The sequence below is a fragment of the Pogonomyrmex barbatus genome, unplaced genomic scaffold, assembly GCF_055798465.1.
Source record: "Pogonomyrmex barbatus isolate J1 unplaced genomic scaffold, ASM5579846v1 scaffold3, whole genome shotgun sequence".
Classification (NCBI taxonomy): domain Eukaryota; kingdom Metazoa; phylum Arthropoda; class Insecta; order Hymenoptera; family Formicidae; genus Pogonomyrmex; species Pogonomyrmex barbatus.
The window spans coordinates 14706627-14732449 of record NW_028297127.1 but is presented as its reverse complement, the minus strand read 5'-3'; the positions used below and the strand labels follow the sequence as shown (position 1 = coordinate 14732449).

At 33.5% G+C, this 25823-nt stretch overlaps 3 protein-coding genes across 6 annotated transcripts; 1 reads left to right on the top strand and 2 right to left on the bottom strand.

Annotated features, from left to right (window-relative positions):
• Nucleotides 1-971: 971 nt before the first annotated feature.
• On the bottom strand, nt 972-12186 carry kto (mediator complex subunit kohtalo). Of its 2 annotated transcripts, XM_011639882.3 has the most exons (13): nt 11776-12186; nt 11076-11689; nt 9962-10713; nt 9068-9848; nt 8426-8751; nt 7561-8092; nt 6895-7488; nt 5100-6814; nt 4546-4974; nt 3973-4453; nt 3372-3625; nt 2408-2569; nt 972-2312 (listed from the first exon to the last, which is right to left on the bottom strand). In XM_011639882.3, exons 2-13 carry the CDS (start codon nt 11617-11619, stop codon nt 2085-2087), a joined length of 6798 nt encoding a protein of 2265 aa, XP_011638184.2. In that variant the 5' UTR covers nt 11620-11689; nt 11776-12186; the 3' UTR covers nt 972-2084. The 2 variants fall into 2 exon arrangements, with proteins under 2 accessions (XP_011638184.2, XP_011638183.2); XM_011639881.3 differs by having other exon boundaries at nt 11076-12185.
• A 551-nt stretch (nt 12187-12737) lies between these two features.
• Nucleotides 12738-19118, top strand: TM9SF2 (transmembrane 9 superfamily protein member 2). Of its 2 annotated transcripts, none has more exons than XM_011639878.2 (15): nt 12738-13190; nt 13700-13767; nt 13932-14025; nt 14117-14252; nt 14731-14852; nt 14960-15083; nt 15184-15320; nt 15433-15609; nt 16185-16341; nt 16464-16641; nt 16749-16908; nt 16975-17126; nt 17188-17299; nt 17369-17540; nt 17615-19118. In XM_011639878.2, the coding sequence occupies exons 1-15, from the start codon at nt 13068-13070 to the stop codon at nt 17680-17682; spliced, it is 1980 nt and encodes a 659-aa protein (XP_011638180.1). In that variant the 5' UTR covers nt 12738-13067; the 3' UTR covers nt 17683-19118. The 2 variants fall into 2 exon arrangements, with proteins under 2 accessions (XP_011638180.1, XP_011638181.1); XM_011639879.2 differs by having other exon boundaries at nt 12739-13190; nt 16197-16341.
• Nucleotides 19119-19531: 413 nt separating this feature from the next.
• Nucleotides 19532-25763, bottom strand: Acn (apoptotic chromatin condensation inducer acinus). Of its 2 annotated transcripts, XM_089080491.1 has the most exons (10): nt 25568-25763; nt 22898-24270; nt 22448-22535; nt 22257-22367; nt 21984-22182; nt 21680-21888; nt 21377-21601; nt 21036-21296; nt 20575-20725; nt 19532-20207 (listed from the first exon to the last, which is right to left on the bottom strand). In XM_089080491.1, the coding sequence occupies exons 2-9, from the start codon at nt 24265-24267 to the stop codon at nt 20606-20608; spliced, it is 2583 nt and encodes an 860-aa protein (XP_088936617.1). In that variant the 5' UTR covers nt 24268-24270; nt 25568-25763; the 3' UTR covers nt 19532-20207; nt 20575-20605. The 2 variants fall into 2 exon arrangements, with proteins under 2 accessions (XP_088936617.1, XP_088936616.1); XM_089080490.1 differs by having other exon boundaries at nt 19532-20725.
• Between the last annotated feature and the right edge of the window lie 60 nt (nt 25764-25823).

Here is a 25823-nt window from a genome sequence, read left to right as displayed (position 1 = left end):
TTTCGATGAAAAAAGTCGGAATGACCGCTTAAGCTTCTCTTTATTTATATACATAAAAATGTCTACGAGTATTTCTACGGCCAGAGAGAAACTTAAAAGACTTGAGCGACTCGAAAGAACTTGAGAAAAAAATTTGTTTTTAGATTACTATTAAAATTCACTATTAATTTCTTCAGCTTTGTATATATTTTAATCGGCTAACGGAATTTTGCAATTTTTTTAAATCTTAAAGCCAATCTAAGGTTGTTTATTTAAAAAAAATATCATTAATTATTTAGATCTAATATCCCTTCAATGTGAATTTTAAATCGAGAATATGTAGAAGATATAAAGAAAATAAACATATTTATCATTTAGTACAGAATTAAATTCATAAATACTTTTAAATGTTGGAGTGATATAATGAGAAATTATTATATAAAATAAGATTGTGTGATATATGACATTTACTGCCTTGAAAAAAATAAAAATAAAAGTAAAAATTCACGTAAAAGAAGAATGATAGAAATAAAAACAAAACTTCTAAGAAACATAAAATAGAACATCAGAACATATTTACTTTTTATATAAACTTTTATTCACGTTATGTTCTAATTTACATTTCTTGCAAATATTGTTTTATCATTTTCTCTTTATGCAACAATTATGCGTCAATTTATATTTCTTCCAAAAGGAAAAGGAAGAAACTTCAAATTATAAAATATATAAAATTATCGATAATTTTTTGCACGAAACACTTTTTTTAGACAGTAACAATCGCAAAAAAATGCAAAATAATTATGACTTGCTACTCCAACACGATTTGTTTAGTTCAATTTGTGTTCAAAATAATTAACAAACAATATATATTGGAAATAGACGTTTATATAAGGAAATATAAAGATAAAGAGAGAATAGTTCATTTAAGTTCAATACTTCTAGTTTCTCAATATTAGGAACAATAAGGAAAATATCGTAACACATATTAGAAATTGAATCAAAACTTATTGGTTTATTTACTTTTATTTTAATTATTTGAATCGCGCAGTTCAAATTTGTATAAGTTTTATAGTAGTTACTGAATTATAACTTCTTATTGAATACACTGGTTAAATATATTTATCTTTTTACTTCTATTATACATGATCAATGTTAATATATGATTCTATGTAAAAAATATGATATATAAATACCGTTTAAATAGTTAGATAACAATAACAATAAACTTAGTTTCTAATATAAATTATAGTACACTTAATCTTATATATCATGTGTCATCATTTTCATCATATATTTTAGGGACTATGTATAATAATATATATAATAATTATGTCATTATGCTTCATCTCTATATGTTTTATATTTATAACTTGCTGTACAAGATTAATATGAAGTAATCGACGTATCTTCACAAATAATATCTCAAAATCAATTCTTAAAGATGTCTCCTTATTTACTAAAAGTTCTAAAGAAAATTTTCTTTTTTTAGATTTGATCATATTACTTAATATTAAATATTAATACAAGAAACAAAACGCAGAAAGGTAATAATAATAATACTTTACGTGAATTTACCTAAGAAAATGTTTTGCAATTTATGATCTTATATCCTTGATTATAGAAGCATATTTTGAGTCAATAAGATTATATCACATATTAAAAAACATATGACTTTTGATTTATGATATAAAGATTTATATTATATATAATATATTATATATAATGTACAAAACATTTTTCTCTTTTTTTATGCTTAATTAATTAAATATACTATAATCAATATCAGTTACTAAAACATCTAGTAAAAAAATCTGAGCATTTCATTTAGTATAAGAATTATGTAATTAGATGTAATTAGAACATCATAATTTTGCTATGTCCATTCAAAAAATACAATAGCATTTGGCCAAACATGTATATAAAATATTGATTAGTAAAAAAATTAGAGAGAAGTCCAATAAAAGAATTTTTCTTTAGAACATGTCTTTTTGCTCTAAGTATAAATTACGCTTGTTTCTTTAGCAACGTAAAATTTGACATTCAATAAATCTATTTTTATTTCTATATGATTTGATCTAAATGAATCCAATTTCTCTATTATATTTCTAATAAGGTGGCGGTTGATGTTGATAGGAATGTTGAGGCGGTTGACTCAAGTGCCTCTGTAAATGCGTCACAAGTTGTGACGTTGGTTGCTGACCACCAGCAGCACCTTGCTGTTGTTGCTGTTGCTGCTGCTGTTGAGCAGCCTGTTGCTGCTGCTGTACTTGTTGCTGCTGCTGCTGCATAGCCAACATTTGTTGCCTCATGCGCTGTTGATTTATTGCCTGTTGCTATATAAAAATAAAGACAATTCTTTTATAGACAAATTCTTTACAGATTATTATCTTACTGTAATATATCTTATATTAATATCATAAAAATATACCTGTTGAAATTGTTGATTTTGTTGCAAATTGACATTGGCTGTTCCTACTCCTGTTACTCCTACTGTACCCGGTTTTCCAGCGGATTGTCGATACGGAGGAGCAGGTTGATTCTGAACACCGCCACCCATTGGTCCCATTGCATTCATTGTTACATTCGGTGCCTAAATGAATGACAAAATATATCTTTTAATATTATTTATTTAATCCATTTTTGAAAAAGGCATATTAACTCGAATGTATCGAAGTTATTATTTTTTGTTTGTCATTTTTCTGCTGATTGGTTTCTCTCATTGTGCTTACTTCGTGCTATTATCAATTTGACAGTAGTATTGTAATCAAGTGTTAATAGACAAACTGTAACAGTATTATATATAATTTTTGCTTGTTCTGTTAAAAAAAAATAAATAACATGCGCACATAAAGAAATCAAAAAAGGGTTAAAATAAAAAGGAAAAAAAATAGTACCGAGAAATACAAGTAAGAATAAACAGAAAGAAAAAAATTTAAGAAAGTTGAGAAGAATCATTGTAAATATTAATCAAATATTGATCATTTAAAAAATAAAAAAATAATTAGAGTTTAATATAGCTATAATCAATTATGAATATAATATATATATATATATACTCGTAAAGTATATAAGTAATTTAATTACTTGGTTTGCATTGATGTACTTCATAAATTATCCCAAGAAAAATTTAGGAACTGAACAGATTTATCAATTTCTATAAAATATTTAGGATACTTAGGATACTTAGGAGAAATTAATTCCTTAATAAAATTAATTACTTTCATTTAAATATATCAAATATAAAATTCTTTTATAAAAGAATAAATCACGAATAACAATACACACGTACATACACATGCATGCATGCATGCACACACGCACGCACACACGAATTCATTGTTTTACTTCATCACAATGTTAAATGTTATGCATATACATGTACTTAAACATACCTGTAAATATGGTGGTCTTGCAGCACTGGGTTGCATTCTCTGTTGTGGCATATATTCCTGAGCCCTTTGCGGACCCATCATTTGCTGCTGATTGGGGAACATCATATTTTGTTGTTGATTCAAAATGCCTTGTTGCTGCTGCTGCTGTTGTTGAAGCAACTGCTGTTGCTGCTGTTGCGTTTGTTGCGGTGTTTGTTGTTGTTGCTGCTGTATCATTTGTTGTCCACCATATCCTGCATAATTTTGATTCATACCTAGGAGCAGGGAGACAAAGAAAAATTAATTTAAATATACTAAAACAAAACTATAAGAACATCAATTGCATTCAATAAACATAACATTCAATATACTATGCTTAATGTCATATTTTTTTGCATTAAGTTTAATGCAAAACATTTTACAATACCATATTAAATCTAATTATTAAATCTAATTACTACAATCTGCAATTATATAATTTTAATATATTAAAAAAAGTTTTAATTAAAAATTAATATAAGACAGAAGACATTCAGGAAAAAATTAGTTAATAATTAGAGTAACTTAATAAAATAATAATATATCGCTGTAATATTTTGTGAACCATTTTTTTAAATTATACCTTGTTGTATTCCAGCATATATCCCTTGTTGCTGCTGTTGTTGTTGCTGTTGTTGCTGTGCCGCAAACATGCCTTGCTGCGGATTTATACCAGGCGCTCCATGCTGTGCTCTCAATTGTTGTCTAATGAATTGCTTCTGCATTCCTTGGAACGCGCCTGGCCCAGCAACCGGCGTGGTATTCGGCGGTTGTTGTTGCGACCCCATGAATTGAGTGGACGGTGGTAATCGCAAGCGTAACATATTCGATAGAGCTTGTTTGGATTGATTATTCATCCCCGGTCTCTCATATCGCGGTCCACCAACTGGTGTAGGTGGCAACTGTTGACCGTATCCGTATTGTTGCGCAGGTGTGTGAGTTTGTTGATTGCTGTACCACTGTTGTTGAGGTTGTGGGGGTTGCCCAGTAAACATTCCAGGCTGTTGCGCAACCGGAGCTTGTTGATTGCCAAATGCCATTTGTTGCAATTGGGATGGTGGTTGCTGTTAATTTAAAAAAAAAGAAAAAAGAAATATAAGAAATATAACAATAACTCTTTCTTTCTCGTAATATATTATCATGTAATTAAACTCACTTGCATCTGTTGTGATATAGGTGTTGTAGGTGTAGCAGCACCTTTAGCTCGTCTGTTATGTCGCTTATTTTTCATAGCTTTTCCTTTACCATTGGTATTAGCATTACCAATCCCGGCGCTACCGACGCTGCTGCTAACTCGACCTGGTGAATCGATGCTCATCGGAGTATCTGCCTTGCCAGGTTCCGATTCCTTCTTGTCAGGCTCCAAATCTTCGGGTGGTAATGGAGGTGGTTCCAGATAATGGCTAGCTGGACGAATTTGACTGTGCGTGTGATATCGCAACAGTTTGTGTGCATTCTGATATGTAAGCGGTTTACGTTCTAATCGAACAGCTCTAAACCAAGCCCAGGAAAGCGGCGCAGGATTTTTATGACCTTCTAAAAGTTCCCATGCTGACACTCTTTGAGAATCACATACTTGCAGTCCCTAATTTTAAATGCAATATATTATATACTTTATAAATATCAACGTTATGTCTTTTCTCGATAATGAAAAAAAACACTTCTATATTCGAAGTAAACAAAAATAAATTTATATAAAATAAATGTTACCTGTTTCTTGTCAATGCTATCAAATCCAGCGATCTTGTTGCCTTTAGTATCGGTTAAACATCCAACGGGTTCACAAGTAATAACTTCCATAGTTAGTTTTGGTAGTGGTAGAAGTTGTCTGACAAAGCGAATGCTCGATGAATTTCTATCACCCAATTCTTTCTTTAATTTTTTCATTAGATTTTGATAGTGTTTTTTATTTTCGTCTTTCTCGGATTGCGAATCTGATACTAATGTAGAGTGAATTAGCGTTGCTAACATATCTATAACGGTTGTAAATAATTCTGCATTATTATTCAAATCTATAACACCGTAGCTGACCAGTTGAACTAATAAAATTGCCCAATCCGTTGTAGCAGTCGTATTCCTTTGTATCGTGTCAAATACACCTCCGACGAGACTGAATCTTAACTGCAGCGCATCTTGCAGCACTTCTCTAGTTTTAGGATCTTCGGAACCGATGTGTTTTTCTTCCTTGCTGGTATTTAAAAATTGTGAAAGCTGCGAATGTAAAGATGTCAATAGACCCTCTCTTTGATCATCTTGGCCTTTCAGACACGTTAGCACAAGTGATAGAAAAGGTTGATGATTGAACAGCGAAGGCGACTTGGACCTACCTCTCTCGCGACCTGCTGTTTTCGACCAATTACCTGATTCTAATACCTGACCAGCCACTTTTAAAACTCTACCTTGTACCGCACTCGGCAATTTGGAAACTAATGGAGCAACTAACCATATAGAACCCGATCTTTTATCAGGTTTATTAATCAAAGTGTTATTCAATTGAAAAACATCGATCGCAGCTTTCGCGACTGTGTCCAACCATTGAGAAAGTTCGCTGGAACCTGATGCAAATTGCTTATACATAAGTTGTAGATCTAGCCAAGACATTCTTAGACTCCACTGTTCCAAATTTTCCAAAATATTTGTAATATGAGTCTTTTGATCGATAAAAGCTTCAGTTGGTGTTTCGGGATAACAAATCATGTGTAATAATTTCTGAGCTTGCCGTGGCGTTAACATATTATCCAACAGCATATCTTGATGACAAAGCTCTTCTGGATTTTGTAGGCATCTCTCCAATACCCATTCTTGACTGCAGATTTGACGTAAAACATGATGAGCAAAATCAGAAAATCCCTTGACATTTTCCGTTGTTATGCCGGCGCTACTGCTGGATGAGGACATAGCCAGATCAAGACCAAGATCATCACCACCTCCTAAAATGTCACTAGTTCCCAGGATATGACTAATCGATAGTTCACCAGGACCGCTGCTGCTCACACCAACTCCAACTCCAACACTAGCTGGGCCACCTCCCTTACTGGAATGGCTCAAAGGTATATCGACTTTTTTCGGGGGTTGCTTAGCAGCTGTGGCATCTCCGACAACTAATATAGCCTTTAGCACTGCAAGTACTGGCCCTACTCTTATATTATTGTGAGCAGCTGCCAATAAGTGCCTATCGCAGCTTAGTTTTATGCTATAACCTCTTGAATTTCCACTTGGAAGTGGATGAGGACTCGTACTAACTGAATATAAAGCCGGCTGTGGACATTCGACGGTTTTAAAGAGTCGCAGTAATAAATGACAAGTTAAACGTGCACCAGCTTCCACTTCAATATCAATGTCTCCACGACCATCGTTACACGTTTTCACCAAAGATGGTAGTGCTATATGCACAACAAAATCTTCCAAAGAGAAACAATGCCTTGCTGTAAATATAATAAGCTATTAAATTATTGAACGCAATATGTCGCTTTTAGTATATAAATGCAAAGTTATATCCACTTACCAATTAAAATTGATGTAAAAATAGCTAGAGAATTGTGTATACTTAAATCCTGTACATCAACTTGATTTAACACATCAATGTAGAAAGCAGAACTATTGGAGGAGCAACATAATGCCATAAGTACTCCCAACCATTCGGCATTAAGAGCATTGCAACAAGCAGTTAATTCCGCACAAATTATGGCAATATCATTCAGTTTATCATTATCCGTTTCGCTGCAAACTGCAACAATCGCATTGCATACAAAACTATAACGATTGGCCGGTGTCTCGTTCAATTGCCTCGCCCACTGTGGCTCAATTTTTCCGCCTCTTCGTGGACTAGTAAAGACATCCACCATAAATTGCGAATTGTAAACATGACTCGAAGGCGTTGGCTGCAATGTGCTATAGAGAGCAGCTCGAATTTTCGGATATGCGTTACTAAACGCTTCCACTCCGTGTGATTTCGTTTTCAAAAGCGAACACGTCGAATATAAATCGTACAAATGTGCTAATACACATCGTTCGGCGGAACTGCAGTCGCTTGGATTTGACACATGTTTCACTACTTTGCAGAGTAAATCAAATACCGCTGTCGTCTGCTCGGGTGATACTGTAACAATCATTTATATGTAATAGATGTATGAAATTTTTAAATATCTATGAGAGTAGTTAATATACTTACATAGCAAACAACAATGATATCTTCTTAATACGCCGACTACATATAAACTCAAATTTGTGGTATAACTTCGAACTAATTGACTATTTCTAACTGTCAATTGTGCTTCCACTTCTGGCAATTCTTTCAAAATTTGTATGCAAACATCAATTAGGCCATATATATTTAATGCTAATTCCATCAGATCAAAAAGAAAAGCGACATGTTCATGAACTGGTAAATAAGACGAGCCAGCTAATGCAAATGTATTCAACATTTCTATCACTTGTGTTGCACATTGCCATGTTACAACATGTTGATCGAAGTAACTTAGATTTTGGAACTTTATAGTGACAGCTTCAAAATTAAATTCACTTCGAGAATGTTTCTTTACTTTGCCTCCCTCAGCAACATCGATGCTGAATTTTTTGCCGAACAATTTGCACACCTCTTTTGTCATTTTTTTAACAATATGCCTAGCTTCATCTCTAACACGTCCAACACCATAAAGTAATACATGTCGCTGATTACAATCATGTTGACTACACGTCTCATCCTATAAATATACATCGATAGATAATTATAAAAAATTTATAATTAATTATAATATTACTAATATTATACTATACTATATTACTAATATTATATATATTAATTATAATATTAATATTACATTATAATTAATAATATTAAAATTAATATTATGACATTTCTATAATATGCACTTAATTTCAATCAACAAATCTAAAAAATAGTATAAAAATTTCATTCAAAGAGTATATATATATATAATATAATAAAAAAAAAAAAAATATATATATATATATATATATATATAATATAATAAAAATTCTAAATTATTTTATAAAAAATATTCTTTAAAAATTACTTGTGGTAGTGGAAAATGGGTAGTATATAATAAATGTCTGCTATGACTCGATGGCATTTTTGAATCGAGACTTTCATGACCTCCATGACCAGTCAATGCATCCTCTTTGGGACTGTCTGGTGCATCCATACTATTTTGTTGATCTTCTTTGATGTGTTGCAATATTTTATCTAAATCATCATCGATTTTACTGTCATCATAATCCATAGTACGTCCATGATCCGATACTTCTAATTTAGCTGGCTTTAAATCTATACCAGGAAAAAGACTATCTTCGTCGATTGGTTCTCTATTGCTAGGTGTTCCGGGTTTGCTAGCTACTGGGCCTAGTTAAATAATTTCATAATTAATCAATAAATTTGCCAAATTTTTAGAATCTTTCAATCAGTATAAGGACTGAGTCATCTATTGTTTATATTTAAAATATTTTTTACTTATTTTCAATTTATTAACATATTGTTGCATGTCTTGCATCAAATCATTGTATAAAATTAAATATAGTTAGAATATAGTTAGAACACAACATATATTTTTTGATTTTAATAATATGACTTTAAAATATGAAATCACATAATTCACATAATTTTTCTTAGTTAGATTTATAATTAGGTAATTTTGAAATAAATCAATATATCTCTCTACCTTGTACAAGATCACCCCTTGAAATAAGAGTGCACATATACGCGTCATGAGAGAAAACGTCATGCCTTATCAGTTCCGAGAACAGGTGAACTAAATTTGTAAATTGAGCTTTGGATTGAGTCGAAGTATTATCAAGTATTGGCGCATCTACATCCAAGAATTTCATAAGTAATGGTTGAAATATTGGAAGTACAGGTGGATTTCCATTACTACACGTGCTGTCTTTATCATCATTATCATTAGTCTCGCCGGTAGCTTCACTCTGTCTCTTTTCGAGAAGTTTAGCGACCGCCATCGCTCTGTGTTCCCCCCAACGTTCGGCACTCACTGCCCATTCGCACAGAATCTCAACTACTGCTGAATCCTGTTGTGGATTATATTCTGTCTTTGCATCACGTTCGTTAGAATTATCTTTTGGTGGTGGTGTAAAAATTTTTGCGTACAATGTGTCAAGTGAATTAGAGGCATCCATTTTATCAAAACTGTGTCTATCAAGGGCATCTAGCGCGGCTAGCACTTTGGTAGTCGTTGTTCCAGCGCTGCTTTGTTGCCATTTGTCGCACGACCATCTACCTTCCGCTGCCTGAGATCGAGCTCTTATATTTTCCTGCGCAATTCTCAGTTGTTTCATTGTAGGATTGCCAGAACTCGCGGGTGGACACGGCAAAGCTGCAGGCGGACATGGTAAATAGTCTAAAGGTGATCCATTCAAAACTGATGGAGCCTTTCCCTCACCGACGCTGTTCCAGACCAATGCGGTGGGACACTCTAATGTTATGACCTAAAATTTAATAAATTTTCTATTCACATATTCATTATTGATTTAATAGTAAATATTCTTCTTAATATATAAATTTATTATCAATATATAAAATAATAAAAATATTTTTTCACCTGTATTATAGTAGCTAAACTGTAAATTACATCTCTGTGGTGTGCACAAGTCAAATAATCATTGAAAGCAACCGTCAGAGGATTTAATGGCCCTTGAACAGCAACAGTAGTGTCTTTGTTGCTAACTTCATTTTTAATAATAGATGGACTCTGAGGATTGTTGTTGCTCTCGACATTATTACACATGTATGCCAATTTACGACAGCATAAGTATGCTAATCGCCTGGCTAGTAACTCTGATTGTATGAATTCTTCTAAATATTGCAAAGCTAATGGCAATAACAACTTCAATATACCATCTTCAGATGGAGAAGATCTTATTTTATCCAATAGTTCTAGAATCCATTGTAGTAATTCTTGTCTATCCAATAAGCCCTCTTCAAACATATATTTAGCCAATTGTACACAATAATGCCACTGTTTAAGCGCTAATTTATGTTCTTCATTCATTGTATTGCCTGTCACAGACAAACTGCTTGAAGTAGGTGTGGGTGGTTGATTATTGACAGAGCCATTGCTTGTGTTATTGCTTGTGCTATTACTATTAACACTATTATTGTTATTACTACTATTGTTACTGTTACTGCTGCTGTTGTTGCTACTGCTTGTTCCAGTAGTCCCATTACTGTTGCAGGAATTATTTGTTGTACTATTATTGTTACTAATATTAGCTGCATGACTGCCCATATGATAATATTCTTGCAGTTTGGACAACTGATCTTTCAAAAATTTTATAAGAGTACCTGTCCATTCTGCCAAAACAAAAACAATCATAGTTTTAGCATTTAAAATAAAAAAAGAAGTGTATGTTATAACCATAATAGCTATACTTTTTAACAAAAAACATAAAATAATAAAGTGTTTTGGACTTGTTATAAGCAAAATAATGTCAAAAAAAATCAACATTAAACAATGAATAAAAAAGAAATATTTTTAAAAATTAAAAATATATTTTCTCAAATCTCAAATAGTTGAGTACAAATAAATATCTCAACTCTACTTTGTCTTCATTAATGTTTAAAAATACAGGTAAATAGTTATTAGTAATAATTAGTGACAGTAATAATAAAAAAAAAGAAATTAAAATAAATGATGTGTAATAAAATTGGCGTACCTGTGGTTGGATCAGGCAGCTGGCGTTTCTTTATTTTAGCTTCCGAAACAGCAACTGTATAAGCCGAACTGAGCTTAATAAACCAAGCTGCTCTTAACATTGGTACTTGATATTCACAGAGCATCATAAATATTTCTTCTTTTTTATTAAAGTTAGGAGCCTTCTTCGCAAGAGCGACCAATGGCTTACTGCCTGAGAGGTCCTTGAACCATGCTTCAATGCCGTTCTTTGTCCTGGCTGTTACTGGCCAGAAGTTGTCCTTGGGATTGATCTGCTGCCTCTTCCTGCCAGTATCAGGCATCGTCGCGAGTTCTTCCTTCTTGGCGAGGATCGCATTAAAATACGCGCCAACCTTCGCAGCAGTGACATTGTTGTTTCTAGCTGTTCCACACTCTTCTGTCAGCTGGATTGTAGTGGTAAAGCCATGCTTGACATTAGTAAGCGAAAGCTCATCTTCCTTCTGTTTCAGTTCTTGGGGATAAACGTCCGGGGGACCGAGTCGCGGCCTTTTCAACGGCCTCTTCTCGTACAGTATTCCCATCATGGTACAATTGATAATTACAAGAGAATACAGTCGTTAAGGAATACCGATTGTGAGCATCTGGTTGACAATTCTGCAGAATTTTTCCTCGTATTAATTGCGAGTATGCGCAATGTCTGCCTACCGACGTCGTCTATTTACATTTGTCATCGCTATTACCAATGCAAGGTTTTCGCACCGACGCGACGCTGTCAATGTCACCGCACCACCGCGGCAGCAGGATGCATCCCCGAAGTGTACGTATGCATGATTGAGAGATACAAATTCAACGTGAACCGGTGGTTTACATAATTACACTGTTCACACTTCTCCGTTTTCTCTCTTTCAAAAGCTTTACGCTTGTGTAAACAGATATAATTTATCTCGGAAAATCTCAGCTGTTCAAAATCTCTCATCTAGAGTTCGCATCACTCCACTTTCGATTTACTCCACGCATTATGGCGTACTGTGATGGAGGACGCAAGTTTGAATTAGACTTAAAGAGGATTCACACACGGCGTCCGATGTACAACATATGACAATTCGATAGCCAATAGGAGCCCTTTTCAGTGTGAATCTTGCAAAAAGTTCGTTCGACAATACGTCGTATGTCGTTGTCGGATGTCGAAACGCAGCTGATGGACCGATGAGAATTTGTTTTCGAAAGATTAAATTCTTTCTTTGTGCTCTCGGCTGTATTCCGATATTTTACACGACATATAACGTATTGTAGAATAGGCCTAAAGCCGTATAGTAGAGCTTGCGCTCTTCTCACTTGCTTAATCTATGCTTGATCTCCTTTTCTGTATTATTTTATTTAAAATATAATACAAGTTAACAAAATAAATATTTTACTTCTTGCGTAATAAATGAATGAAAGAATTGCTTGATTTCGTAACACCATCTGAAAATAAAACCAAATGCATTTCAAGACAATGAAAGAATACAAGGTGTATAATTATTATAGACAAAACAAGTTTTTCTGAAACAAAAAAGTTTTACTAAATTTATCGAGTAAAAGTAGAAATGGACGTTTTTTTGTATATGCCCAGTTTTTATCCAGCAGAACAATTGATCGTTGGAAAAATCTAAACAACTTACGGTCAGTTAATTAAACAGCCGTTCGCGAATGAGCGCGAAGTTTAAAAACGGCATCAGCACTTGGCGGCGATAGCCGCAACGGCAGGGATGAGAGGGCCGGGTGATTATTAGTCACCAGGAGGAGAAAGACTCGTTGTCGTGCGTTTCGTGACGTGTCATGGCAGCGATCGGGATGTGATACGCGTTTACTCGCGACGACGTTTCGCGCAATCCCACGCAGCGAGAGCGACTGAGAACTGCGACGTGCGCAGCGTATGATGCGATCGAGTGCTTTCATGTAGGAGCTACTACGCAGAGAACGCAGAGAGCGGAACGATAGACATTTCCCTGGGGGGGACTCGACTGCAACGACGACGGTGACAGCGACAGCGATGAAAACAACGACGGTGATTTTCTACACGCTGTGCGCGTTCCACGGTGTCGTGGCCTTCTACCTGCCCGGTCTGGCGCCCGTAAATTATTGTAAGGCCGGTGAGACCACGCCAACCTGCAAGGTACGTGGAACAGAGATGATCGGTCAGTCGGTTGGTTGGTTATGATCAGGAGAAACATCAATACGTTCAGCATGATAAATTGTACGTCCGTGTCCTTTGTATCTTCCTCGGAAATTAAATTATATATTTTTGCCTCATTTCGGAAGTCGGATTGTTTCCGCGGATAATTCGTCGTATATATTTATGTGTCGTACATTTTTTACATAAGTTTGTCAATTCTTTATCTTTACACGTTTCTTGATAAACACATTGACTCTATACAATGTTACAGTTCTTGTATAAATTATATTTTGTTATGATTCTAGATACATATGTTAATGTATATATATATATATATATATATATATATACTATACAGTATACATTCTATTAAGTCAAAAAAAACAAATATAAATATACACACATATACATATATTTAATGTTGTATAATCAAAGTTACATATTTTATGGTAAAGTTTTAAATCTTATATCGGATTTATTAATAATAGAATTATTTAATTTTACTTCAGTCCGAGATCAAACTGTATGTGAATCGTCTAAACACGGAGAAATATGTCATACCATATGAGTATAGTCAGTAAGTAATATATCACAATATATATATTTAATTTTTTATTTTATTCTCTTTATAATATATATTATATGTTATTTTATTGTAATAAATGAGACTTTTATAATAATGTAATAATTTTTTATAATATTCTATAATCTCTAATCTTATATTTTATTTCTATAATCTAGCTTTGACTTCTGCACAGCAGAAAAAGGACAATCTCCAGTTGAAAACTTGGGACAGGTTGTATTTGGAGAACGTATACGTCCATCTCCATATGAGGTACATGCAAAGATTTAAGACTAAATTTTTTTTTTAAGAATTCAGATTCTAAGAAGAAAATAAGTGGAAGTGCATTTTATTTTACTTTTAGTTGGAATTCTTGAAAGATGTCAAGTGTACTCGTGTTTGCACAAGATCATATACAGCGGGTGACGAAAATTCTGAAAAGAAACTACAGTTATTGAGAAAAGCAATAGCAGTAAATTATCAACATCATTGGATAGTTGGTAAAGTATCAAATTTATCATTAATCAATACTAATCAATAAAAATATTGTAATTTTAATATTCATATTATAGTTTTATATCTAAAAATTCAAGAAAGATTATTAATTTAAAATTCTTAATGACAATTTTTGATAAGCAAATACACATCAAATATATTAGAGCCAATATATTTCTGTATATTAAAGACTTTGATAAAGAACACAATATAATTTAAGAATAAATTTCCTAGTTATATTCAATTTTTATATCTAAAAAAAATTTATATATAACACACACACACACACACACACATACACACGTGTATATATGTATGTGCTCTAACAAAAATATTTAATTTGTTCATTATTATTTCCATCATAATAAATTTTTGCAAAGAAAATTATTGTTTAAAAGAGTATTAATAAATATTAATAATTATATAGCTTTATCTTTAAGATATTTTTGTAATGATTGAATTAATGAATTCCATTTCTATCAGATAATATGCCGGTAACATGGTGTTATCAGCTGGAGGACGAACGACAATATTGTAGCACTGGATTCCCCATGGGTTGTTATTCCAAAGAATCTAGATCCCAACAAGACACTTGTACTATACATGTAAGTAAAAAATATAAAAGATAAATTGCTGAATTATATTTTAAAATTATGCAAAAGAATATAAAATTTAATTTATCTAATGGATATTTCTTTGTGCTATATGCTAGGGTCCGTACAACAAACCGAGAACTTACTATTTGTTTAATCATGTGAATCTTACTATAACTTATCACAGTGGTGCTAAAGAAGAATGGGGATCGTCCTTTAAGGAAAACGGTGGTCGTATTATATGTGGGTATTCAAAATTTGTGGATCAAACCTAATACTTGCCAGAGTTCAATTTTACATAAATAAATATTGCATTAATCATATAAACATATTTTTTTAATAGCTGTGAAAGTAGTGCCTCACAGTATTAAACATTCTGTTACACCTGATTGCGAAAGTCAAATACCATTAGAGATACCAGCCGAGCTCTCAGCTGGCCAGCCATTTGAAGTGACATATACATATTCTATTAAATTTGTGGTAAGTCTTTGCAAATAGTCTTTGCAGTGTAGTACAGAATATTTTAACAATTGATAGAAATTAATTATTCTTTATTATTTTATCTTAGAAAAATATATGCGTATTATTTCAGAAAAATAACACGATCAAATGGTCATCCAGATGGGATTACATTTTGGAATCAATGCCACATTCAAATATTCAGTGGTTTAGTATTCTTAACTCACTGATAATCGTTCTATTCCTCTCCGGAATGGTAGCCATGATAATGCTTCGCACTCTACACAAAGACATCGCGCGATATAACCAGGTACTTATCTACTTTATTTAATTGTATTATATAATTTAATAGTTACATCTCAATCTATATCTTTCGATATTTATTTTCCTACACAAAATGAATGTGTAAACGAATGCATTCTTGAAAAATTCTTTGATGATTTTATGTATGATTTTGGCAATTTAATTATGTAATATTTGAAAAAAATAACTTTAAAAATCGCTTATCTTCTTCGCTTAATTATGATAAAATCAAAGAAGGCTTTATTTTTGTATCGAAAATTTTATTTATGAAATTTGTTGTTAAAAACTTCTAGATAAAATTTAATGAAATTTTAATTTTAATCTTTAAATATAAAGAGATTGCTTTTTATTAAAAAAAAAACTTTATTTTAACATTTAGTAGTTCAAAATTTTTAAAATTTTATAAAACACTAATCTTGCAATTAAAAAAATGCTTTGACTAATGTAAAATTAACTTGTATATGCAAAATCGTAAAATGCTTTTATAGAACAACATATTTTATAAAAAGGTGAAGGTAACTGAATGTTTTCTTCACTTTTACAAGATTGTGATAACTATTTGTCTGTGTTGCGATAACGCAGGCCTACTTCCAGATAGAATCAGGAGAAGATGCACAAGAAGAGTTCGGATGGAAATTGGTACATGGCGATGTATTCCGCCCTCCACGCAAAGGAATGTTGCTTTCAGTTTTGTTGGGATCTGGTGTTCAAGTTTTTTTTATGACGTTAGTCACATTAGGTACAGAACACTTACTCAGTTTAAATTGAAAACTTATTTGAAACTAATTGAGCAAAATTTAACAAACTTATTAATTGTTTTATTTCGAACTGTAAATTATAAATATTATAATCAATACTTAGCGTTCGCTTGTCTGGGTTTTCTGTCACCTGCTAATAGAGGTGCATTAATGACTTGTGCGATGGTATTGTACGTTTGTCTGGGAACCACGGCGGGCTATGTGGCCGCTCGAATATATAAGAGTTTTGGTGGAGAAAAGTGGAAGTCCAATGTGTTACTCACATCTATGCTTAGCCCTGGGTAAAACTTATTTTTTAAGATCAAATCTATCACTAGCTGTATTAAAAATAAATTTATCTCTATATCATTTCGTAAATTATTGCACAAGATTATGTTTTATTTTTCAGAATCGTGTTCAGCTTGTTCTTCATAATGAATCTAATATTCTGGGTAAATGGAAGCTCAGCTGCAGTACCTTTCAGTACTTTAATTGCGCTTCTGGCGCTATGGTTTGGAGTATCTGTACCGTTAACATTTATTGGCGCTTATTTTGGCTTTAAGAAAAGGGTAATTACTAGTTAATATTAAAATTTTATCATAATACATTTACAAATAACTGCAATAATGCTATAGGCTTTGGAGCATCCAGTGCGAACGAATCAGATTCCTCGACAAATACCAGAACAGAATTTCTATACGCAACCAATACCTGGCGTCATAATGGGTGGTGTCTTACCATTCGGATGTATTTTTATACAATTATTCTTCATACTTAATTCTCTTTGGTAAGTGTTGCATATTTATATTTTTATTAACAAACGTTCTTATATGAATCATTCTTGCTAGGTCAAGTCAAGTGTACTATATGTTCGGATTTCTCTTTTTGGTTTTTCTTATACTTGTTATTACGTGTTCCGAGACGACAATTCTACTCTGTTATTTTCATCTGTGCGCGGAGGTAAATATATTTTATAAGAAATCATATTTCTTTTGTTAAACATCATGATGTTGATGAAATTCTTTGCAGGATTATCACTGGTGGTGGCGTAGCTTTCTCACATCTGGTTTTACTGCTGTCTATTTGTTAATTTATTGTATACATTTCTTTGTCACTAAGTTAGATATTGAAGGTGCCACTTCTACGTTCCTGTACTTCGGATATACATTTATTATGGTTTACTTATTCTTCCTTTTAACAGGTATTGTATATTTTCTTGAAAGTTTTTTTAAACTTTATTAATATTTAAAAAATAAAACTATTATTTTCTTTCAGGTTCCATTGGTTTCTTTGCCTGTTTTTGGTTCGTGCGCAAGATTTATAGTGTTGTAAAGGTTGATTAAATAAAACTAATGGTGAGAATAATGCCTGTGAGATGAATGTAGTATGATGAGTGAAATTGATTGTAATGAGAATGAGTGATAGTCGATATTATGTAAACCCGCGTTAAAAGAAAAAGGAGAAGTCCATAACGATAATAATGAGCGAATAATAACGCATTCTTCGCGTCGTTATTGTTGAGATATATCGTTGGAAGTATCGTCATAAATAGTTTAAACAATTCAATGTAATAGACCGAAAATCTATTCAAACAGCATAGATAATAATGGATAATGCTCAGCAAACAGAATCTTTGGTGTTTAAGATTCGACTTTTTCACCGCAGCCATATTGGTTTATGATATAGGCGAGAAATGACGCGATAAATTAATTATTGCAATAATTAATATGTAATAATTAAACCGCTTGAGCACAGTTAAGAAATAACCTAAGGAATTATTTTATACGTGACGAATATATTTACATATTTAATTTATATATGTATATAAAGATAAAAATATGTCGCTAATTATGCTCTTGTTTTTTATGAACTTCCAACATCTTTGCGATAAATATCATCTCCTAAATATCACATATCTCAATAGTCGAATTGAGTAAAGACCCAGCATAATCTGGAATTCCAAATTCGAATTTTGAAGTGACATTTTCCGCGATAAAAATGTCTCGTGAGAAAAGGTATTGGTATTGATATCATATTTGATTATTGATTTATTAAAGAGTAAAATTTAGTTCTTCGAGCCGTTACGTTGCAAATCCGTTAAAAATAACGGTACGTGGTTGGCGACATAAATATTCTTATCTTGAATTTATGTATATTGTAGATGATAAATGGCACAAGTAATCTTTGAGGAAATATAAACCGTTGTGGTATAGACTAAGGGTCACGATTAATAAACGAGGGATCGTGCCGAGTATCGCCCATTATTACTTTGCTGTTGTAACAAATAGTTTATTTTATTAACGCGATAGGTTTACTTTTAGAAAACGGACGTCGGTATCCTTATCGACTATCTGACATTCTTTATGAAGTATTTTCCCGAATAAGCATCTAATGTACATGCATATTGATGTATGTTTTAAAGTGTCTGAAAAGTATCTGTATCAACATCTTGTTTTCTTTTTTCTTTGCTATCAAAATATTCGATCTGCATCGCCAAGCTGCGTACAGCCGCAATACATCTGACTTAGCGTTTCTAATTAAATCTTCGATGTGGTACACGAAATTAATCCTGGGCAAATAATTCATTGTTTAGTTATTCATTTATTACTACAAAAACACGAAAAGAATTTGTAATAAAACAAAAGTATTAAACGTACGCGCGCGTGCGTGATAATATAACAGTACAATTCGATTCTGATTACAGAACGCACGTGTCATCGTGTTTTTCGAATTATAAATTAACTACATAAATAATAAAAATGTACAAATTGAAAACTAACTTGACCATTTAACTTTACATCTCCTTTTTCTCATTGTCTATCAAATAACAGCATTCGTAATGTGTGACATTTAATAGTCAATATGCATACATTCTGTACTCGGATTTTATAAACTAAAATATCTATGTTAGTGTTGAAAATGTTATTGATACAAATAAAATGTCAAATAAGTTTATATGTACTTGCAATAAATTTAAACAATCGTGTTCTATTTCGCGCGGTATTTCGTTATTAATTTATTAAGTTCTACGATTATACAGCAAATTATTTAATGGTAATAACATAGGCATATGTATTATTTATTTTAAGCATAAATGTATTTATATACTCATCCATGCTTTCAATTTCTCGACATAACTGAATAACAAATTCTCCAATAGGTATATCGTAAAAAAAAAGTAAACAGTAAATGTACCTCTGTATATGCTAACAAAGCATGTTTTCTTCATTTTTTGGGATTTATTAATAATTTTACATGTCATACCATGAAATATTGATTGTATTTACAGACATGTCCTCGCCCTGTGCTAGTCTATACACGGTTAAAACACTGACGCATTTCCAAACGTAGCCGCTGCTATCGATAAGCCGAATAGTTGGTAATTGTTGAGCTCAGGACAGCCAAAGTAGACTACGAAGAAGAATACTTAACGCAGAGACGAAGTTCGTTTTTCACCCATCAATACCCGAAACAATATCTTCATAATACTCTTCCGCGCTTCTGGGCGACAGTGTTTTCCATCCAAATTGCATCGTATAACTTCGTTTCTCCATTCGAACGTACTTGTGTCAAAGTTCAATTCGTAAAAAAAAAGACGAAAGAGCGAAGGAACGAACATTACTCTCATGAATGCCAAGTCTATTCCACATTTAACAATGTGTCTTGTCTATTTTCTTCAAAGAGGTTCCCACGTCGTAAAGTTATTCCGTGTGGATGCTGCGAGTGTGCGAGTCTCTCACGATGTGGTTTCAACATGACATAGAGATCGTGTATTATCTGCCATCAACAGTTGACGCAAACACGCAGTACCATTATACTGCATCTGAGCTACAGTTATTGGCTCTCTGTGAGATAGATAAATGTTGACCTGTAAGAAGTATGGTTTAATTCTGATGCACGAGGAAAGAGGGATCGAGGAATTGGAAGGACGTTTGATAGTCATGCATTGGATGATATCTGTAAACTTGAAACTGAAAATAACTCAAAATAAAGGGCAAGTAGAGAAGATCGAAAAGATGGCAATGCAAAAAGAAACCGGAAAGAGAAAATAGATTAAAATATGAACACAACAAATGTTAAAACGTTAATTCTCAAACGATTCCAAAAGAAAAGGATCTGTCTCTGATACCAATAACCAAATATAGAATCTAGAATTAGAAAGATTCTAAGATTGAAAGAAATCGATTTTAGTTAAATTAAATTTAGGATAAGTCAGGTCAGGAAAGGAAAGGTACATTTAATGTTGTTGACGATATACGCTGATCTCTATTTTCTGGGACTACGTCGACGCCGACCGTCTCTATTTCTGTCAGCACGTCTCATCTCTTCTAGTCTGCGCGCGTGTTCTGCCATGTGTTGTCGTCGCATCTCCTCCTTTACAACTATCTGCAATGTTTTCATATAAAAATATCAATTTACTTATTCATTTAATTAATATGATGAGCCAGAAAGAAAAAAGAACAAAATATTTTCTTAAATATTGTATTAAATATTTCATCTACACACACACATACACACACACACGAGATAAAATATTTATATATATATATATATATATATATATATATATATATATATATATATCTTATTTAATAATTTTATAATTATATAAATTCTTATAATTCCTACAAATTTCTAAATATTTTAGAATAAAGAATTTCTAACATACAGTCTTTTGTTTCTCAAATTCACTTACTTGTTCATTTGTAAGCGGCAGCCAATATATGCAAGGTGTCGCCTTTGTCTTTCTAAAGAGATCATCCAGGAGCTTGGCCGGCGGCGGATCATCCTCCTTCTTCTTGAATTTCCGAGCCGGTGCCGAGAGATGCGCGTCCAATGCTGGGCTTCGACTCCTTACTCGTCGCTTCTTATCGTGCTCTTTCTTCTCACGTTCTTTCTCCCGGATGTGCTGCTGTCCGTCTTCCTTGCCTAAATCCCATTCTCTTACCACGGTCACCTGATACATAAATATGCAAAATTAATCAAAAATATCTCAAAATCTCATGGTCAAAGTAAGATCGCAACACATGTTCATACCTTAGCTGTATTAATCTTTTCGTCGCGATTCCAATCTTGTTGCCACGTATCCGACGAGAGCGGCTCGGTTTTACGAGCAACCGGTTGTTCCTTGGACGATTCTCGAGCGGCTTCCATGTCTTCCTTCGTAGCATATTCCACATGAAGCTTCTTTGGATTCGACATAGGCCAAGAAATCCCATGAAGCGCCTGTCTTGTCTCAAAAGCCTGATCTTCATTGGAATACTGTAATATCAAAATCATAAAGGATTTAACTTAAGATGTATCGTAATTATAAGATGTTCCATGTTTATACAATCATACCTCGACAATGCATTTAGATTTGATTCGATCCATCCAAAATCCGTTTTCCATGATGGTGCCAGTACGCGAAAGAAGTTCCTTGATCTGATTTAACGTGAAAGGACGAACTAGATTCTTAATCAAAAGGATATTAGTAGGTTTAGATGCTGGTGGACTTGGCGATTTTATCTGTGGCATCTCCTTTACGATTGATATCTTTCGCCTTGCCGCTATGGAAAAATAATAGGAATATTGTAAAAATATTAAATAAGAATATTTTATGAAAATTTATTAATTTTATCTAACAAAATGTAAATATACATACCAATATGATTATCCACTTTTCCATTGCCCTTTTTAGCAGCGCCATTTTTCTGCAAATTATCGTCCATTGTCTTATCATTTGTTATATCACTAGAATTGTACCGTTTGTCGTTACTTCTATGCCGATCTCTGTCCTCGTCATCGTCCTTGGAGAGACGAACTTCATTAATCGATAATGGTTTTGCACCCGGCACCAATGCCTATCGCATTATTAGTGAATTTTAGTATATTAATATGAAAAATAATAGATTGAAATAATATAATAAAGAAAAACCTTAAGCGAATCAGTTGAAATAGAAAACGAGGGCGCAGTATCTGTGGAAAGTGCGGTTCCCCATCGACGTTTCCTCGGCACACATTTTGGCTCTTGTTCAGTGCTATTTTCCTAAAAAGCATATTATTCAAATATAATGCTAGATAGATGAATGCTCCCAATTCTAAACAAAATAATAGAAATAATTATACTTTGTTTTGACTATTGGATTCATTATCGATGTTTGCATCAATATCGTCTTTTTTCACTTCATTCTTTTCGGATAATATCCTCGTCGAACTGAAAACATAGAAATTATCACGTAATTAAATTACAGTTCTCGATTTTTTGATATTTTATGATTGATATTTTAATTCATTTATTCATACTGTAATATAAAATCTAAAATGACTAAATCATTCAAAATAATGATACGTGGAAAACATTCATTAATCTTTTAAATCTATTGTATGTTTTTTATAAATAAAATTTCCTTGTTTCGAAGAAAGATACTTATTAAATCTATTTTTTGTAGTTATAAGCTTTAATACACTTGTATTTAAAGTGAAATGGATATATATTGGAAACTTGGCGAAATAGAAAGAAAAGGTTTCGTTCAGCAATAAAAAACCAGGCCCCTTGGCACAAATGTATATGCTTACAATGATCTCTTCAAGTTGACTTTAACAGGTTTGTGAACAACCACCTGAGTGCTAGCCGGTGTAGATTGTTCTGATTTTTCAGTCGTATTTTCTTCCGATTTATCCTCGACAATCTCACTATGCTCGATCTCCAGTTTTTCAACATTATTTGAGTGAGAATTAGTTCTTTCCGGCGACACCGATTGTTCTTTATCATTCTCTTGCGTATACTCTACACTCGGTTTCTCCTCTTCCTGCTCCTCCTCTTCTTCCTCCTCTGCATAAGGTTCAGAAACCTTCCTTTCAACTGGTTCATCTTCGGAATCGGGTGTTTCTGAATTAGATGAATCTCTATATTTGTTTCGATGTTTCCTACGATTCGCGCGTGGCGATGTACGGTCACTACTTGATCTTCTTTTAGGGCGTGACTCGTCGTTTGAATCAGACGACGAATCCACCGGACGATGCGTTTTCCCCTTATCGTCCTTATCTTCCTCATCTTCGCTGCTCGTGTCTCTACGAGCGTTCTCCACGCTAGTCTCTTTGACAAATGTCTCTGTTGACTTTTCACCGATGACTTCCACAAATTTATCTTCTTTATCGATGACAGTGGCGGTGGTCTCCTCGCCGTTCGTGCTAGTAGTCGGCGCGGTTGTTGTACCCGGCTTATCAGGTTCGATATCAACGATTTGGGCAGCGCAATTTGCCTCATTTGATTCACCATGCTGATCTATGTTTGGTTTATCGTCAGACAACAAGTTGGCCGAAGTGGTTTCAGGCAGGATCTCCTTCCTATCACTTACCTCTTCGTTGGAGTCCTGACCTGGGTATGAAGAGGAGGGATCGTTCGGCTGTTCAACGCTACTGAGCGTTCTTGTACAAGAAACCAGTTGCTCATCCGCCGAGTCAGCCTCCTCTGCAACGCCCTCACCACTTCCTTGCCACTTGCTACTTGACTTGACACCTTTCCTACCCGATGGTGGTGTGTCTGATGATGGTTCTGACGTGTTGCGCTGCCTGCATAATTTCAGCTTCTGTATCTCACCAGGCGACGCATCTGCTCTCGCTACTTTCCATACCACTGAGCCACCGTTGTCCTCATCTTCGGGCGAATCCACTTTTATGTCTATATCACTGGAAGAGACCTTCTCCTCGCATCCATGTGGTGTCTGTTCCAATTCTTTGCTTTGTAAGCGCGTCTGCACACTTGTCTCCTTCTCAACCTCCTTGATTTGAGTAGTACTTTTAGCTGTGTCTTCAATAATAACATCTTGCTCGGATGATGTAGAAGGCGATCTCCTACCACGCCTACGTGTTGACTTCCTAGTTGGTTTTTCGATCTTCTTTTCTGGAGATCCCTTTGCTTTATTTCTTTCACTTTTGCGCCTCATAACCTAGGAATAACATATAAAAACTTATATAATAGAAACAAATAAAAAACTAAAAAAAAAACTACATACATACAAAAATTCTTACATACTTAGACATACTTTATATCTTTCATTTGGCGCTCACAATGCTTTCAAATATGTTATTTAATAATAAGAATAAAATGATTCAAATAGCATTGTGAGCATTAAATGTAACTTTAATTTATACAGTCAGGTTCTGTGCAATGGAGGAAATATTAGGAATAGGAATAAATATTAAATGTTAAGATCTATTCACAAACAAAAGAGACAGAAAATAACACAGACAATAGATTTCAATTGAAAATCGTATATCAATTAATAGACTATATATCAATTGATACATTGCTCTATTGATTAATATGATTTCCCATAGATTGAAATCTATTATATTATTCTCCCTTTCTTTTGCCTATTGTACGTAGACCTTAATATTTAACATTTATTCTTATTCCTAATATTTTTATTTTGTGCAGAGTTCTAAGATTGCATAACATATGACAAATTATGTGTTCATAAGTTTATCAGTGTTATTCCACATATATTCCAATTATATATCATTATAAATAATATGTATATTATGAATAAGTATATAATCTCTAGTAATCTAATAAGGGATTTATAATGTATATGTATATTCATATGTATAATGTATATGTATATTAATATACATATACATTATACATATGAATATACATATACATTATAAATCCCTTATTAGATCATATATATATATATATTATATATATATATATATATATATATATATATATATAATACACACATACATACATGTATATAAATTTATCAATATAGATCTCTTTATTTCTTATTAATCTAAATATAGAACGTTATAGCACATGCTAGATCGAAGGTTTAGCGTTTTCTCCTCAGAGTTATAAAGCGTCACAAACATACAACACACACGCGCGCCTACATTATACAAGCATACACACGCGCTCTATACACACGTACACACACATACACTATCTCCTTATTTCGCGCGACGCGATCCGATATCTAATGCCGATTAGCAAATACGATAGAATCCTTAGGTTGCAGATTATGCCATTGTCTCGAATTCCCCGCGAATCAGTTACCAACATGCGAATCGCTCGCATTGCCGGTCGGTCCTGGTCTCGCGGTCCTAGCCTCCCACGAATCTGTCGATCGATCTAACACATCCCGGTTTGTGGTTATCAGCGCGAATTCGCGCGCGGACTATTCTCGGTGACGACGACGACGACGACGACGACGACGACGACGATAATGGATTACTTACTCGACTGCGCTGCGTCCGTGAATCTGATTAAACGCCTCGTTTCCGCCGAATATCTCGATAACACATAAATGACGCGCTCTCGACGAGAAACGGCGATCCCGACGACGCTGTTCAACAATTCTTCTCCGTTTCTCTCGCTTGCGTTCGTACGGGAGCCACCGTACAACCGCTCGATCAACCACGAACCTGCGTTATACTAGATGGTAACTCGACTCGAATGATTTTTATACACGGAGAATTACGTCCGATTACATCT

Excerpts from the sequence above, each read along its gene's own strand:
- kto (XM_011639882.3), bottom strand. The coding sequence starts at position 11,619 with ATGATGGGAATACTGTACGAGAAGAGGCCGTTGAAAAGGCCGCGACTC. Across the intron at positions 10,714-11,075 it reads GCTGCCTGATCCAACCACAG|AATGGACAGGTACTCTTATA; the intron begins GTACGCCAATTT and ends TTGTTTTGGCAG. Across the intron at positions 2,313-2,407 it reads AAAATCAACAATTTCAACAG|CAACAGGCAATAAATCAACA; the intron begins GTATATTTTTAT and ends ATTTTTATATAG.
- TM9SF2 (XM_011639878.2), top strand. The coding sequence starts at position 13,068 with ATGAAAACAACGACGGTGATTTTCTACACGCTGTGCGCGTTCCACGGT. Across the intron at positions 14,026-14,116 it reads TACGTCCATCTCCATATGAG|TTGGAATTCTTGAAAGATGT; the intron begins GTACATGCAAAG and ends TTTTACTTTTAG. Across the intron at positions 15,321-15,432 it reads CATATTCTATTAAATTTGTG|AAAAATAACACGATCAAATG; the intron begins GTAAGTCTTTGC and ends GTATTATTTCAG.
- Acn (XM_089080490.1), bottom strand. The coding sequence starts at position 24,267 with ATGAGGCGCAAAAGTGAAAGAAATAAAGCAAAGGGATCTCCAGAAAAG. Across the intron at positions 22,536-22,897 it reads GTCAACTTGAAGAGATCATT|TTCGACGAGGATATTATCCG; the intron begins GTAAGCATATAC and ends CTATGTTTTCAG. Across the intron at positions 21,889-21,983 it reads AAAAGTGGATAATCATATTG|CGGCAAGGCGAAAGATATCA; the intron begins GTATGTATATTT and ends ATTTTTCCATAG.